Source organism: Macrosteles quadrilineatus, unplaced genomic scaffold (assembly GCF_028750875.1).
Source record: "Macrosteles quadrilineatus isolate MER2022 unplaced genomic scaffold, UCM_ALF_1.0 Scaffold_3__2_contigs__length_128488019, whole genome shotgun sequence".
Classification (NCBI taxonomy): Eukaryota; Metazoa; Arthropoda; class Insecta; order Hemiptera; family Cicadellidae; genus Macrosteles; species Macrosteles quadrilineatus.
In genome coordinates, this window is record NW_026542596.1 from 28,951,445 (window position 1) to 28,967,209 (window position 15,765).

Genomic DNA, 15,765 nt, shown 5'->3' on the forward strand with positions numbered 1-15,765 from the left:
GTTACCTAAATGGAACGTTAAATGATCATAGCTATTACCGAGAAGTTTAAGAGTTAAGCCAGCTAAACAAACCTACAGTCAGTGGAACAAATAAGTACGCAGCCTGAGGTGGTAAACAAGCAGCAAATGTTTACAAGTGTACAACATAGGTGTTGTTGAAGGCCGACAGCTCCAAGCCCTAACACTACTGCTTATTTTTAAACGTTGTTGTGAGTTAACAAGTTCCGTTACACTTTTACAGCTAACGACCTTGAAAATAAAACTGGATCCCGATCTCCAGCTGTTTAAATGTTCAGAAATAGTAGCTTGTTATATTAATACTAACATTAATGAAATATGACAATCTGTGAGTTTATGTTTTGCAATAAAGTTAAATCTACTAGTTTCAAACCAGCTTACAACACATACAATTTGGTTGAAAAATATATCAATAACCAAGCAAACTACAACACTCTGCATAAAAATAACGAGGGAATTATAAATTAAAATTTTTTTAAATATCTACATAACCATTAGGCATATAACAACTCTTCATTATACTAAATTATTCCTTTTTTAAGCTCTAAAAAATGGTTTGGAAAGAAATTGTGAAATTTTATGTTTTTTGGGAAAAAAATAGAAAAGACAATTTTATTCCATAAACCCCCCCCCCCCCATCAACCCCGTTCCATAATCTGATCATGCTGGTTCGCAAACTCGTTCGAATAAATGTAGGTTTATCTTGCACGTTTTTACAAAATTTCATAATTTTTGCTCGAGGTATTTTGCTGACACACACTAATACATAATATATATATACATACACACATATAATAATGTCTGTATATATATGGTGATTGTCTGAATATATATGTATTGTTCTTGAGGATTTATTGAGAGAATTATAAAAAATTAAACATGAAAAATGAAAATTTTCGTTAAATACAAATAAAATGTAGATATATCCAAAAATCATAACCAAAGTTTAAGTTTATCTAAAAAAAATTTAAAAAAAAACACAAAATATTAAACCTGGTATTAAGTTACAGTGATAAAGGTTAAGGCCTCATATAAAGTTCACAAAAATTATTCAAGTTGTCTCTGCTGAATGTCTTTTCTGGTAAACAAGTTTTTAGATATGCTAATAGCTTGAGACAAGTCCTTGCTTGAGATCAAGGACACATAAAACTCTGGATTCCTTAATAAGCATTCCAGTTAGTCTACCTGATGTTGCATAACCAAACGGCCCCACAATGTAACATTGGTCCAAAAATAAAAGACATAAAATTTAGTTTGGACTTTTTACCTTAAAAAATATATTTTTAAATGAACAAAAACAACAAGAATTTTAAACTACTGTATTTTATTTCTAAGCCTAGGCTCTAGTGTGTTTAAGACAAAAACAAGTCTAGTTTTAAGTAGATTTTCCCTGTTTTTCTCATATGACAGAAATAACGTTTGATATTGAACAGAATCTCTCTAACTAATGACCAAGGCTGAAAAAATAAACAACTTGACTGGTATTGACCCCTTGGGGTGGAATTAACAGAACAGATTGGATGCGTAGGTGAAAGGTGCCTGACAAACTTTGGTATACTTAATTATACATTATAATGTTTATAGGTAGACCTACAATAAATGGTGTTGCTGATGAAATAATGATATTTTACAACTTACGATGAAATAACGATATTTCACTACCAATGAAGATATTCAGATTAGTGAGCGATATGATTGGCATTGAAATCTTAATTTTGTATTAAGTCATTACAACTTAATCACACTTTATATTTTATTTTATTTCCACTTTCATAATTTAAACTAAACAATTCCATCTAAAAAATACTAGTCTTTATTTTTTTTTTATCAAACTAAACAACTGACTGTTTTTATTACTCTCAAGTAATGAAGACTGTTCCTGTATAGATGGAAGTTTTCTGTAATTCTCTCATTATTGCTCAGTACTACAAAGCCAAAAAACCAGAATGTGCAGTTATGGCAATGTATAGAACACAATTAATATACAATAAGTAGCATGGAATTACAAGTTTTCTTTTCCAAAAAGCTGTTTCAAACTAAGATGAGAGAATCTCATAAGTATCATTCACAATACTTCTGCCACAGCAAACCTGTAGACTAAGCGAATTTCAATTTGTCTCATTAGATATTAACTAAAAAGAAATATTATGATAAAAAAGTCATTTATTTCCCATTAAATAACATAAGATTTCACAAGTAACTTACATACGTTTGCCGCTCCGGGAAGGGGTAGTGTTTTTTTTTTATAAAGTGATACAGATAAAAATTTGATAAAAAAACAAACTACAACAGTTTTCTTTCCTTCATAAGATTAACATTGGAATCCTAAATTTACAGTGATTTTGGGAATTTTCTCCGTTACAACCTCTAATCGTACACTTCAATATGGACTATATTGCGTTTTTTAAGCTCTACACAATGGTAATGAATATAGAATTTTATATTTTCATGTTTTAAGGGTAAAAATAAAGGGACAAATTTTTGCAAAAGTTCAAAACCCTGTTCCAGATTTTGCTGGTTTGTTCTACAGCTTCATTCCAAATTTCAATTAAATCAGACCAAAATTACCTGAGTTAACTGTTTACGACACACCATATAAATTTATCTTACTATATAATATTATAAATGTGAAAGTTTGTGTGTTTGTTTGTTTGTAAGTTTGTTTGTTTGTTTGAAGTTCAATCACACATTAACTACTGGACGGATTGGGCTGAAATTTGGCATGATGATAGTTCACATTCCCGATTAACAAATAGGCATATTCCTATCTCAAAATCTTTTAGGGTTCCGCCACAGTGGCTCTGTAGTTCCCCATGTTAACCTTATGAGTATTCATATTTAAAGGGAGTTAAAGAATTTAGTCAGCTGTTTCAACTAAAAAAGGTGGTTCTATGATATCCAAAGCATTAAAAAGTTATAAGATTTACCAAGAGGGTGCAGCACTATTTTTTTTCATTTATGAAAACAACTAATTTGAACTAAGCCGCAACAAAAAAACTGTGATACACAATGAGAACTGTCAAAGTAGGATTGTTTACAATTATGTTTATGTTTTAAATTAATGAATAATTTGTGATATTTTGCGAATTTTTAATAATTTATTTTTCTCTATTGTTTAAGTAAAGTGGTAGAACATTATGGCTATGGTTGATGTGTAACACTATAGTATACCGTAAATTTAAAGAAGCAAATTTTATCAAACTGTGTCCTCCCTCCATTGCAAACGCAAAACTCGAGTATAACTGCAATAAGAATTTTTTACTTATATGCCAACCCCGTACGAAGGACGGGTACTCTGCTAGTAATTATATAAATAATGGTAAGTAATTTTTTTATTTCTTTTTTCATTCAATAAATATTAACAATTCATTCTATAGGCCTACATATAACAAATTGAACACATTTTTTGGCCTCTGTGACATCAAAAAGAAAAAGTATCCAAGGTCCAAATTTAGTTTTTAAATGATTAAGAGTTATGTTCCAAAAGTGTAAAAAACATTACCTGGCTGTTTAGACTGGCGAGACGTGGCTGAGGCAGCTCGTATCCTGCGCGCCAACAGAGGACTCGAGTATAGCAGACGTCTGAGAGAGAACCGGGCAAGTCCTCGCTTGGGAGCGCCAGACGAACACGTTGAGTGTGTGTCTGAACTGTCATTGCCAGACTTCCGCATTGTTCCTGCAACAATACCGGTACCATTGAACGATGAAACAGCTGGGCTGAAACTTCTTGCATTGTCACCCTCAAATAGTAAATACAGTAGAGTCCCGTTAGTCCGAAATGGTTGGGGCCGGGCCCATTTCGGATTACCGAATATTTCGGATTAAACTATTTTTTGTTTTTTTTTACTTGTTTGAAATTAAAAAAAATTAAGTTTTATTTTTTTGAATTTTTTGGGATTGTTTTTCAGATTACTTAAGACTAGACCTAGTGGCTGCAGCATTATCACTTCATAAAATCCATTTGTGATTTGGTGGGATTGGAACCCGGGACGAAAATGAAAAATGTTAATAACAATAATGGTGAAATATTTACTAAAATACTCTATAAAAAAGTCTATCTCGCCCAGGCGCTACAGAATACTTTGACGAGGTACAGCTAACTGTGTTAAAAGTTTAATAAACAAAAATTTAAAAAAATTTAAAAAATTTCCTAAAATTTTTAAGTTTTCAAAAAAATTTCAAAAAATTTTCAAAAAAATAAAAAAAATTTAAAAAATATATTTTTTGGTTTCGGATTAAGCGGACTTTCGGATTACCGAAGTTTGGATTATCGGGACTCCACTGTAATGTACAGTTGACTCTCAATAATGTGACACTTACAAGAACAGAGGGATTACCAAAAAAATAAAAAGGGCTAGGTAACCTCTTTGACCATTATCTATTAATGAAGCCTTTTTATGTGTTCCTTGACTATTAGATGTTAAATGAATCAGTTAAGAAATTATTTTACAAAAAAAAACATGTTAATTTAATATAAACAAAATTTTAATTAGGTTTTAACCCTTGAGAACAGTTTTAATTTGCAGACCTGAATTTGTTATCTACCTATATTCCAAATTTCATTAGGCTTAGCAGTAGGGTGTGATGACATCGAAAAAGATAAATTAAAAATTTTCTTGAAAGCGGCCTTGGAAAATTGCACTATTTTGGTCAAATCTGTTTATGCTTGGTCGATTACTTCAACTTATTAGAAGTAAGAAAGATCATTTCATTTGAAAGATGTTTTAAATTTGTGAATAGGTAATCATTAAAAGAATTTGATTAAAAGCATTACAGTTGAACCTCGTTAAAACGAATTCCTCGATAAGACGAATTTTTTTTAATCCCCTTGACACTTTCATATAGGTCAATGCTAAAAACACCTCTATACAACGTAGTAATTAAGTTAAAAACCTCCATAAGACGAATTTGTTTGTGACATGGGCTAGGACTGATTAACCTCTATACAACGAATATTCTTAGCACAAAACCTCTACAAGACGAACGTGACCTCTATAAGACGAATTTATCATAATCTTAACCTCCATAGTACGTAGTTTTCAAAACAAACAGAAGCTGGTCTCAACATGAAACCCCCACCCATCCCTCCTCCTTCCTCAATCATTGTTTGGAAAAACCTTGGAGCAAGGAGAAACCTCTATAAGAAGAATAACAGCAGCATTAAACCTCGATAAAACGACCCTCTTTATTAAGAATACCTCTATTGTACGAATATTTCCCGTACCCCTTGAAATTCGTCTTATAGAGGTTCAACTGTATCTTATAATAGGCTTATCTAAAATGAGGTAATACAAATCTCCAATTTTTTTTACTTATGTCTAAAATTTGTCTTTAGATGATGATGTTGACTATTTGATTACAAAATATTTCTAAAGACGTTTCCAATCAAATTCAATCTATCCATATATAAATCCCAAAGTACCCATGAACTTTTGAGAAAACTACAATTCACACCCCCTTAAACCATTTACTTAAAATGTTTGTCATGACGAGAAACCTTGGGCAAAACTATCCACTATTTCATAAATCGCCCTTTAATGTCGTTTAATGTTCTTTTCTAAAGGGAACTTTCCATATACCTACTTAATGTAAAAAATACTTCAGCTGTACTTATTTGTATGTTATTATTTCAATTTATTACCTTAATAAAATCAGATGTGATTATTTGTTCTGTTTTGTTTATTTCAGCTTAACTCAACCAATTAATAGTTTTATTAATCCTTAAGAAGTCAAACGGGGCTAAGCCCGTGTAACAGCTAGTTTTTATAAGTTAAAAAACTGAACACTACAGCATGTACAAAATATTGTATTCATGTCCAATCCTCAAAAATAATCCAACCAACTTACTTATTCTTGCAGAAAGATTAACTCGTTTATTATCAAGATCATATTTACAATGTGTGTTATCATTATGACTCATATTAGCTGTGTATCACCCAGCTTCTATTTACATTCCTAGATACAGGTTTTAGACACCACAAACATGTGGCTTCGGAATGTTTACCGTATGAAAATATTCAAGTCTGTCTTATTCGACAATAACATTAACACTCCGTCAGTCGCACCTATCTTTAGTGAAATAGCGCCACCGGTTGCACTCATGGTGGAAGTAAATATTTGAAACTTATAATGCTTGAAACTTAACATATATTTACTTCCACCATGGGTTGCACTAGCCTATATCCCTCAGATACATTTTTCCTAAAAATTTTTTGAGTAGGCCTACTACTATGTAACAACCTCTTACTTCATACTGTGTAAGCATTTCTCAATTAGTAAAAAAAATAAAGGGAACATTCATTATTATCAATGATTTCTTTTCGATATACCGATTTTTTTCTATCCAATATATTGATTATAACAAATTGAAGGTGACAACTACGACAAGGATACAGTAAATAAATATTGTTCAGTATTAACTAACAATAAAAAAATATTATAATGAAATAAAACTGTTCTAAACTAACCTAACAAACCAAACTTGCTGTAACATTTCAACATTCCGTTTGATAGCCTATTCCCCATATGCATTTTCTGTTATCAAACGGTATTTTGAACGGTATCTTAGCTTACAGCAAGTTTGGTTAGTATGTTAGGTTAGTTTAGAATAGTTTCATTTCCTAATCCAATATAGGCCTATGGGCTATTATTTTTGCCTAAACAAGGTTAGTTCTTAATTTGTATTTTAAATGAGTTTTAAGATATTAAAACAGAAGGAATACAGATAGATTGTGAAGTAAAACAAAAATATTGATATATCAAAAAAAATCATCGATAATATTGAACGTTCCCTTTAACAGGAAAGTACCAAAAAAGTTGTCAGACCATACTCGTTCCTGTATCCATTAAATACAGTTAACCATACCCGTCACACTCTATGTAAAATTGAACGTTTTTTTTTCGCTGGGTAAAAACAGTTTTATTTATTGCTATATTTAATGGAATCAGACTTCCTAATTAGGTACCTAATTTTTGTGTGATGTAACAGATATATAGCAGAGATATTCACAATATTGAAATACACTGTGTGAAGAGTTCATACAGTAACTAGTAAAATATTAAGGTAAGTACAGGATTCAGCGTTTTGCTATTTTACACGACTTCATGTATTTTCTACAAAGGTGATGCTAGAAATTAGCATTTCGCCAAAAAATATGTTATGACACGTTTGATAACTGGGGGAACAGTTGAACATAATTTATAAATAAACTAAGTTAGTATAAGTTAAACTCAATTTGTTAACTAAACAAGTTATAAAACACTTCAAAATTAGGCATATGATTTTTAGATGGGGACGCTACCTAGGTATTACCTTATTACCGTTTTTTTTCTCTTTCTTTTCCATGCACTCTAGCACGAGCCCACGATTGTTTTTCATATTACTTCATGCTAGACCTAGGGATTGCGGCATTATCACTTAGGTAAAATCCATTTTTGATTTGGCGGGTTTGAACCCGGGTCCTCAGGGACCGAAGTTTGCAAAGACACTTGATAGAGTTGGGTACTAGCTTATTAAAAATTTGAATTGGCACTGTAGTAGCCTATAGCCCATAGCCCAAGCTACTTTGAGATCTTGCTAGCCTAACCCTAGGCACGGACCCTGTAACTCATGCTGCCTTGTTCTGTGATCATGAAACGCTGAACGGAGTTTAAACTTATCGTGGTTGTCATAGATTCAGAAGTGAGCCTGCCAGGATGTAATGGCTGTAGGCTTAAACGGTGAGGATTCCTAATCTTGCAAAGATGGGTTTAACCCTCCGAGTGTCGTGCGTCGCTGCAGCGACTCACGAACACTGTTTACGGCAAAGGCTCTATGACTGACAAAATCGGATTGAACTGGATCGAGTTAGATATCGTTCTTTTCGTTATATTCTAAGCTTTCTCCAGAGGTCTGTCTCTAAGCACTTTATGTTCTCCGAGCCGATCGTAATTGTAGCAGACAGCTGACGTGCGTATTTGTAAACAGGTTAGTTAACCTCGGACCGATGACTGATGTGTTTTATTATGTTTATCATTGTTTTGGTGTTAAAAATCAAAAGTAGTGATATACGTGGTGCATTATAAGAAGATTTAAGTGATTTTGAAGGGTTGGTTGATGATCCTGAATAAGTAGGTAGTGATATTGATGTAAATTATCAGCCAGATTCCTAGCTATGGTTAGGCTATGCATTCTTAGCTAAACGCTATGTACTGAAATCTGTTTTTTGCCCATAACTTATTTATTTCCAAATCAACTTCCTTATATTATTATATATTTGTAATCCTCATAAAATTTAGAACAAAGTGGCTATTTTCAAATATTTATAGGCCTATAATTTATAAAATTTCATTGAGCGCGAACTTATTTTTTTTTCAATTTTTCCAAAATAATTTTTATTTTTACCTAAAAAAAATTTTTTTAAACAAATATTCCTTAGGTTTTATGTATGATATTGAAGCCCATGATTTTCCAAACAAAATGGTATATAGAACAGTAGAATTAACATTGTTTTAAGCTTTTCAGGTCCGTTTTAATAAAACCTTGCATATGCGCCAAAAATAGGCGGACATTAAGGCCTAAACTATGGACACTCGGAGGGTTAAAGTTATAGAGTTATATTAAGCTGCTTAAATACTAGCATAGACAAATAGAATAAATATAGACCGTCAGCTGTGCTGCGGTTAGCATAAGTTCTGGTGTCCACCACTAGGTTTGCCGTGTAGTTACGGCGTACACCGCCGCAGCGTCTGCTGGTCACATACGACTCCTGCGCTCCTCGCCTGCAGTGGTGTGCGCCGTAACTACACGGCAAACCTAGCGGTGGGCGCCGGAACCTTCCTTTGACAGTCTATATTTATTCTATTTGTCTATGATACTAGGTGCATATTTAAACCCTAATATAAGTGAAGGATGAGTGTAGAATGTTGTGAGATGATCTGTGTAGCTTTGTTACTGACTAAGATTGGCTGTTTCATTAGTCAGGATCATTTATTTAAAGCCCAATGATCAGGGACAGCTGGGTCCAGTTTTGTACCATAAAAAATACTAGTCTTACTGACTTTTCTCAGTATCGAACCGGCGACCTTTAGATTGATAGGCAAGCATTTTTAACCCATTCACCCAACCTACTCAAACTGTAAAACTACAGATCCTACCTTAGCCCAAACACACATAAAAATTACTGTACAAGAAGGAAACTGCATATTAACACAGAAAACATACTACTAACTTATAACCCAGAATGCCAACCGCATGGTAAAAAGCGTTAAGTAGCCTACTTTGAGAGAGCTTTGCCTGTAAACCAGCGTTGCTAGCTGGCGCTGCCTACGAATTGACAGGCAAAGCTCTCTCAAAGTACTTAACGCTCACACGGTTGGCATTCTGGGTTATAGTAATATGTTTTCTGTGATATTAGGCCTAACTTGTTTTAAATGCAGGATGTGGCATGAGAGACCAAAGTAAAATAAATTGATGTAATAAACCCCATATTACAATACGGTAACTAAGTTAGGCTGTCTTGAGTAAAAGCTACACTTTGATCTTCAAAAAGCAAAACAATAGAAAACGGTAATTTAGGGCAAATGTTCTGTATTGGCCTACTTCCAACAATTAAAAAGGTAGGTCGTGTTTAATGTGAATTCATGACTGTATTAAGTGTTTGGAAATTAGGTTAGATTATGAAGGTAGGCTACTGAAAATTTAGGTGTTAATGAACCGACTTAAATTAATTTATCTTACCTTCAGACTTTTTTTGAACAATTTGAATGGTGGGTAAAACACAAAAAATAGGCAAAACAGTTTCTAAAATGCTAGAATAATACTTTGAAACAAGTAGCCTAGCCTAAAGACCTATTAAGTAGGATCTAACTTAAGTTAACAAACTGTATGTAGTAAGTTATTCATATAATAAGCTTGTCAAACTTAAACATGATCTGTGTTAGTTAGCCCCTGAAGTGCTCATTGTCGCGATAGAGACAATATTCAGTAAAGTGTATAACTTAGTGCTTAAGTCGCGAAAGTGAGGATTTTTCAACGATTCACAAAAGACGTTTTATCTCTGTTGTTTATTGGCTTAACTTAATACTTTCTTATGAAATGGCGACCATACTGATGTAACTACGCTATTTTAAGCCAAGTATGAATGGAGATGAGTGGCCCCATCCTGTAGTCTTACATCCAAACCACATTTTTGCCTTGTAGGCCTAATTAACGAATTGGTATATTTAATCCTCAGGATTGTACTGCGGAAGGTCGTAGTACTTAGTAGTGCGGACATTAATCTTAGTGGCAGAAGTAGGCCTAAGGTATGTTTATTTATACAGCCTAGCTTAAGCATAGAAGAGGGAAGATCGTTCCAGTTTTATCTGCATATTATTAGTTTAGTGGTCGTTGAAAAAAATAAATGTTGGCAGACCTGATTTTCAGCAGGTGATTTTTCGGACACCTGTTGTGCATGGTGTTTGGTTACGGTAGGCTATGTTGTTCTAAGTTAATCTTTGTTTATCAACTGGGCAATTATTTAATATGTCTACAACGCGATATCGTGTAGTTTTTAGATGTCTACTAACAGATTTTTTCACCCTGAATCCAAAAATGCAATCAGTTTTTGTCAGAGAGATTCCCAACAAGTGGCCTTAAAACGAAGGTTAAAATTACGAATCTAAGGTTCATTGAGCGGTACACTGATGATAACATGGCGTGGTCTGTTGACTGAGGACTGAGTGAGGAGGAGAGCAAACAGCTGTTTATACTCGACTTAATGCGGAATGAAATTAATTTCTTTTTGAAACCAAATAATCAGTTCTTATTTAGGCTGCATGTGAGGAAGGTAGGTCGGGTTTTAAGCAGATTCGTGACTGTATTAAGTGTTTTGAAGTGAGGTTAAATTAGGAAGGTAAAGGTTAGGTTATAATGAACCTGGGACTCATTAATTTATGCAACTTCCAGACTGTTTACGTATTTTTGATATTGTTATTTCATTATGTTTTGCCCACTATTTAATCGTGCAAAAACAGTCTGGAAGTTGCATAAATTAATGAAGCGGTTCATTATAACCTAACCTTTAACTTACCTAATCTAACCTCACTTCAAAGGACTTCATACAGTCACGAATCCGCATAAAGTCCGACCTATCTTCCTCACATGCCTTTTCGTTTTCTGACATAAAATGTGATTTAAAAATTAATATTAAGGTTGGGTTGGGTTGGGTTAGGTTAGGTTGGGTTAGGTTAGATTAGGTGCGGGAACATAAGTTAATTTATTAGTTGCTGATACATGAAATTATGCACTGTGGCACGTATTCACTTTTAGGCACAATGGGATTATGTACTATGGAATTATGCACTATGGCACGTTCATTAACAGACGTAGAGGGTTGGTTTGAGGACGATCATGTCGGCAGTGGCCTAGGCTATCTTCTATTACTGATATATTACGAGAATAAATTCTATTTTTTTTTAAATTTATGTTAATGTTATTAATAAAATAAAATAAAATAAAAATTTTAATTTTTTATATTCAGAGGATAAGTTAGGCCTTACAGTGTAGACATTTGTTTGGATTGACATTAAAGCTACGGTGAGATTAATTACTAGGAGCGTTGACTATCAATACAACTTCAGTATCCAATAATAGTCAATGCTACGATTTTCATTTAAAAGTGGTCTAAAATTAAGCTTAACTTAGGCCTAAGTTAGGCTATATGAGTTTAATGCTTGCCTTCAATGTTGAAATGTCTTCTTTGTTGATGAAGGTAGGCCTAGTCTAAGGTGATAGTTTTTTTATTTTTACTGAAATGAATACTTTTAGCCTAGCCTATCTAGCCTACGTTGTATGAATTCAACGAAAATATAGGCCTATATTTGACTCCAAAAGGCTAGACCCTTGCACCCAGTCAAAGTTAAGCCCAGGCATTCATATTAAAGTCTGGAAATAAAAATAACCCTTAACATCTACAGTAAATATTTGCCAAAATAATTATTATTACAAAAGTTGGATGATTTAAAAGAATTTTACTAGACTGCAAAGCCACTTCGCAGAAGATAAAGGATGACTCAAATCAACGATGGCTAAAAGGTACTGTTTACCTTGACAGCTGTTTGTGAACTTATCTGGTTTTATAGCTCTTAATATCCATACTAACACACACAAGAAGTTTTAATATAGGTGTACTGAATCAATGTACTTAAATTTCAATGGAAAATACGGTCATACACAAGAAAAAACTGTAAAGTCAAATTATCGCAAACAAACACACAACTTGGTCAGTCAGTCACACTTGTTAGTTCCTCTCTTGGGCTCTTCTCTCTATCCTCCTATCAACCCCCTCTTTCTAACACGAGTCATTCTTTTTTTGACGTTTCTCATGGACAGACAGTCTGATGCACTTTTGTTTGTTCTTCTCTCATGCTTCGCATAGAGGTTCAAGGGTGAGTAAGGAGGAACAACATAAAGAAATAATTAATTAGCTTATACTATATAATCAATGCTTTATTGAATTAATCAGAAAAATGATGATATTACATGATACAACCATAGATAAAACATACTCCCTTGTGTTGGTTAGTCTATGATACAACCAACTAACATAGTTTGTTTGACAAATAAATGGTTGAATCACGGCCGCCTTTAACTCCAGGCCGCGGCCTTCGAAGTGGCAACGTCGCAAGTGGTGAGGTAACAACGGTTTTGTTTGGAAGCAGCGGGGACAGCTCACTTACTCTACAGATCATAGACTATACGAGCTTTGTAAATAATATTGAAGGTTCACTTGCACTACAGGCTCGTATACTATACGAGCCTATCGAAAATAAAAAAAAAATTAAGAGGGTTCACTTACTCTACAAATCATTGTGCCTATGAGCCTCGTGTATTATATTTAAAAATACAGTAGGAAGGTTCGCTTACTCTACAGATCATAGTGACTATGAGCCAAGCTTACGAATTATTTGATAATTCAGGAATCGGCTCGTATAGTATACGAGCCAAAATAATGAATAATATAAATTATAGGAATAGGCTCGTATACTATACGAGCCTGCAGAAAAATATTAGATGGCTCACTTACTCTACAGTTCATTGGCACTATGATCCGTAGAGTAAGTGAACCCTCTTCAAAATATTAGATGGCTCACTTACTCTACGGCTCATTTAGCTACTCGTTGCGCGGTTTGCGTTCGTGAAACTCTAGGCGCTATGCTCGGCTTCGACTGCTGCGACTGCCTACATAAGTGTATTGCATCACCTCAATTATTTTTAAACGAAATAAATATGTATGCACAAGAAAATTTATTACATTTTTGGACTGAATACTTTAAAAATGGAGGGAGCATGAATTTTATCTTTAATTAAATTAAACGTTATAGAATAAAACATATTTTGACTAATATCAGGTTATATAATACACACTTGTATGATCCAGAAAGAGAGCTACAGACAAAACCTGTGGTCCGATTTAGATTAAATTTTGTATCTGGATTTATCCACGAGTCACGAATTTTTTAAGCACGGGTTGAGAAATAATGGCAAAAATTTATAAAAAACAGTTCACCAGTTTAAAATATTTCTCAGTTACTGTGAGTTGCAAAAAAAGTGTATACCAGAAGCATTTGTGTACACAGAAAATATAGAGGACTAGATGTATACAGAAGATATATTAAAAATACAATACGCACACAACTATCAACGTTTACATATGTAAAATTAATGAATTTGTTGTATTGAGTATTTTTAACATTATAACGATGCCTTAATAAAAAATATTTTTGAAGGAGTTCTAGGGTGTTAAACTATATTGTATTTATCTTTTGTGGAAGATTCTGTCCACGATTTATGATTGCTAACAATTTAATACAAAGATTTAAGTCTCTGTACGTGAAGACTAAAAAACACGAAACAAACTTTAAAGTGATAGAAAAGATTTGCTCAGGAGCTGGCGTTTGATACCTTTTGGGAATAAATATAGCCTCTACTTCAAAGGTATACATGGTGAGGTAGTCTCTGGATCACTAAATTTAAGCTACTGTAAATGGTTTAAGTTACCTGGCTTCGTCAAGTGATCCTTCTTCAGTAAACTACTATATGTATGGGATCACTACTATAGTTTCGGACTTGAAAATAAGTCCATCTTCAGGTTAACAAAAACGTCAATAGGTCATCTAACCAATTTGGTTAGATGACCTATTGACGTTTTCTGAAGATGGACTTATTTTCAAGTCCGAAACTATAGTAGTGTAATACTGAAGAAGGATCACTTGACAAAGCCAGGTAACTTAAACCATTTAGCTTAAAGGTATACAAGTTGGTTTCACACCAACATTTCATGCACATATGAAATCTATATAATTAATACGCGAACACGAAGTTTGTCGGTTGAATCCTCCACCATTTCTTAACTGATTTTATCCACTGACGTCTCATTGGAAAGAGCGTGTTGCGTAGATTTGCAAACTGGCCTAAAATTTTTGAAAAGGTCCCTTCAGCTTCACAGTGGCTTTTTAAGTTCCCATGTTATCCTTACGAAGAACATAATATTGTTTTCCTACAGTCACCCGACAAAGTTGGCTTCCCTGTACTGTTTATAGTACAGAAAGCTGCTAATTGCTGCATATTTATACTTTGCCGTACGGTTTATACTTTGCCGCACGGTTTATACTTTGCCGCACATCAGGATTCCAACCAAACAACACAAAACAGCGTGGTTTTATTATGCACGTAATCCGTGTACGCTTGGAAATAGGTTGGCAACACTTAAAGATAATAATACTATGAATAGCTGATTGACTATTATAACTACGATTTAACCTGTCATTTCGTGTTTATAGTTTTGGTATTTCTGAACTTTCTGGACTTTTCTTTTAAACGTTTTTAAAACATTCCTACGGTCTTAATAAACAAGAAAATACCTTTAAAGCATTTTTTTTAGGCGCGGAAACCACTTCAAATTACAAAAACATACGGAACTATATTCTCAAAAGACGGAGCACATTTCTTGCCGAGGAAAAATAGCGGAGTGATACGGACCACGGGTACTACTTTCTCCAGGGCACCATTTGTGTAATTGTGTTGCTAGCTGAACCTAAAAACGTGTTGTATAGTGTTTGAAAGACTAATTATTTATGTTTTATAGTGACTGTAGGAAAAATATAATGTGTAACACGAGTGAAAAAGGCCTTTGCTGCACTCGAGATCATTCCGCACTCGCCTGCGGCTCGTGCGTAAACATTGCTCTCGTGTGCAGCAAAGTGCCACTTTCACCACTAGTTACACAAATAACTATTACATCAGCTGTTTAATTTAATTGTGTTCTTTGTTTTTCAATTCAACGAAACGCATTGGTTACATTAACTGATTTTGTGGAAATTAAATATCTATCTATATATTAATTACGAAAGCCGATTCTTTGCGTCAAAATTGTGGGCGACTGGGTAGTCGTAGAACGACGGGAGAGAGTTCAAATTAAAGGTCTCGATCCTGTGACGGCGGGAAAAATAGAAAAAAATGAAATTCCCCAAATTTTAACACAAAATTAGATATAACCTTTGACTTAGTCAATAATATAACGTAAAATGTTCTCCATAAGAATAGCATTAGAAGCCATTTGTCTGTTGATTTTTGTTTACCTCAATACAGCTGATCGTGATTTATCATTAAGCCAGGTAAGCAATATTAAATTTGGATTTAACTCATTTGCCAGTAAATTCTGCAATAACCAATAGTATTCTATACTGTATACTATATAAAACCAGAGATGACGTTACCTACAATTG

The 15,765-nt window shown here is 33.6% G+C and overlaps 1 protein-coding gene across 3 annotated transcripts in view; it reads right to left on the reverse strand.

The window, feature by feature from the left end:
* The window catches only part of LOC128989609 (E3 ubiquitin-protein ligase RNF19A-like), a 52,761-nt gene extending 40,475 nt beyond the window's left edge, over nucleotides 1-12,286 (reverse strand). For 2 of the 3 annotated variants that reach the window (XM_054411545.1, XM_054411543.1), the window contains exons 1-2: nucleotides 12,085-12,286; nucleotides 3,521-3,694 (exon numbers count right to left, since the gene is read on the reverse strand). In XM_054411545.1, coding sequence (XP_054267520.1) covers nucleotides 3,521-3,689 — 169 coding nt within the window. In that variant the 5' untranslated portion in view covers nucleotides 3,690-3,694; nucleotides 12,085-12,286. Of the gene's footprint in view, nucleotides 1-3,520; nucleotides 3,695-11,716; nucleotides 11,924-12,084 lie in introns of all 3 variants that reach the window. The other variant, XM_054411544.1, reaches the window with a different exon arrangement.
* Between the last annotated feature and the right edge of the window lie 3,479 nt (nucleotides 12,287-15,765).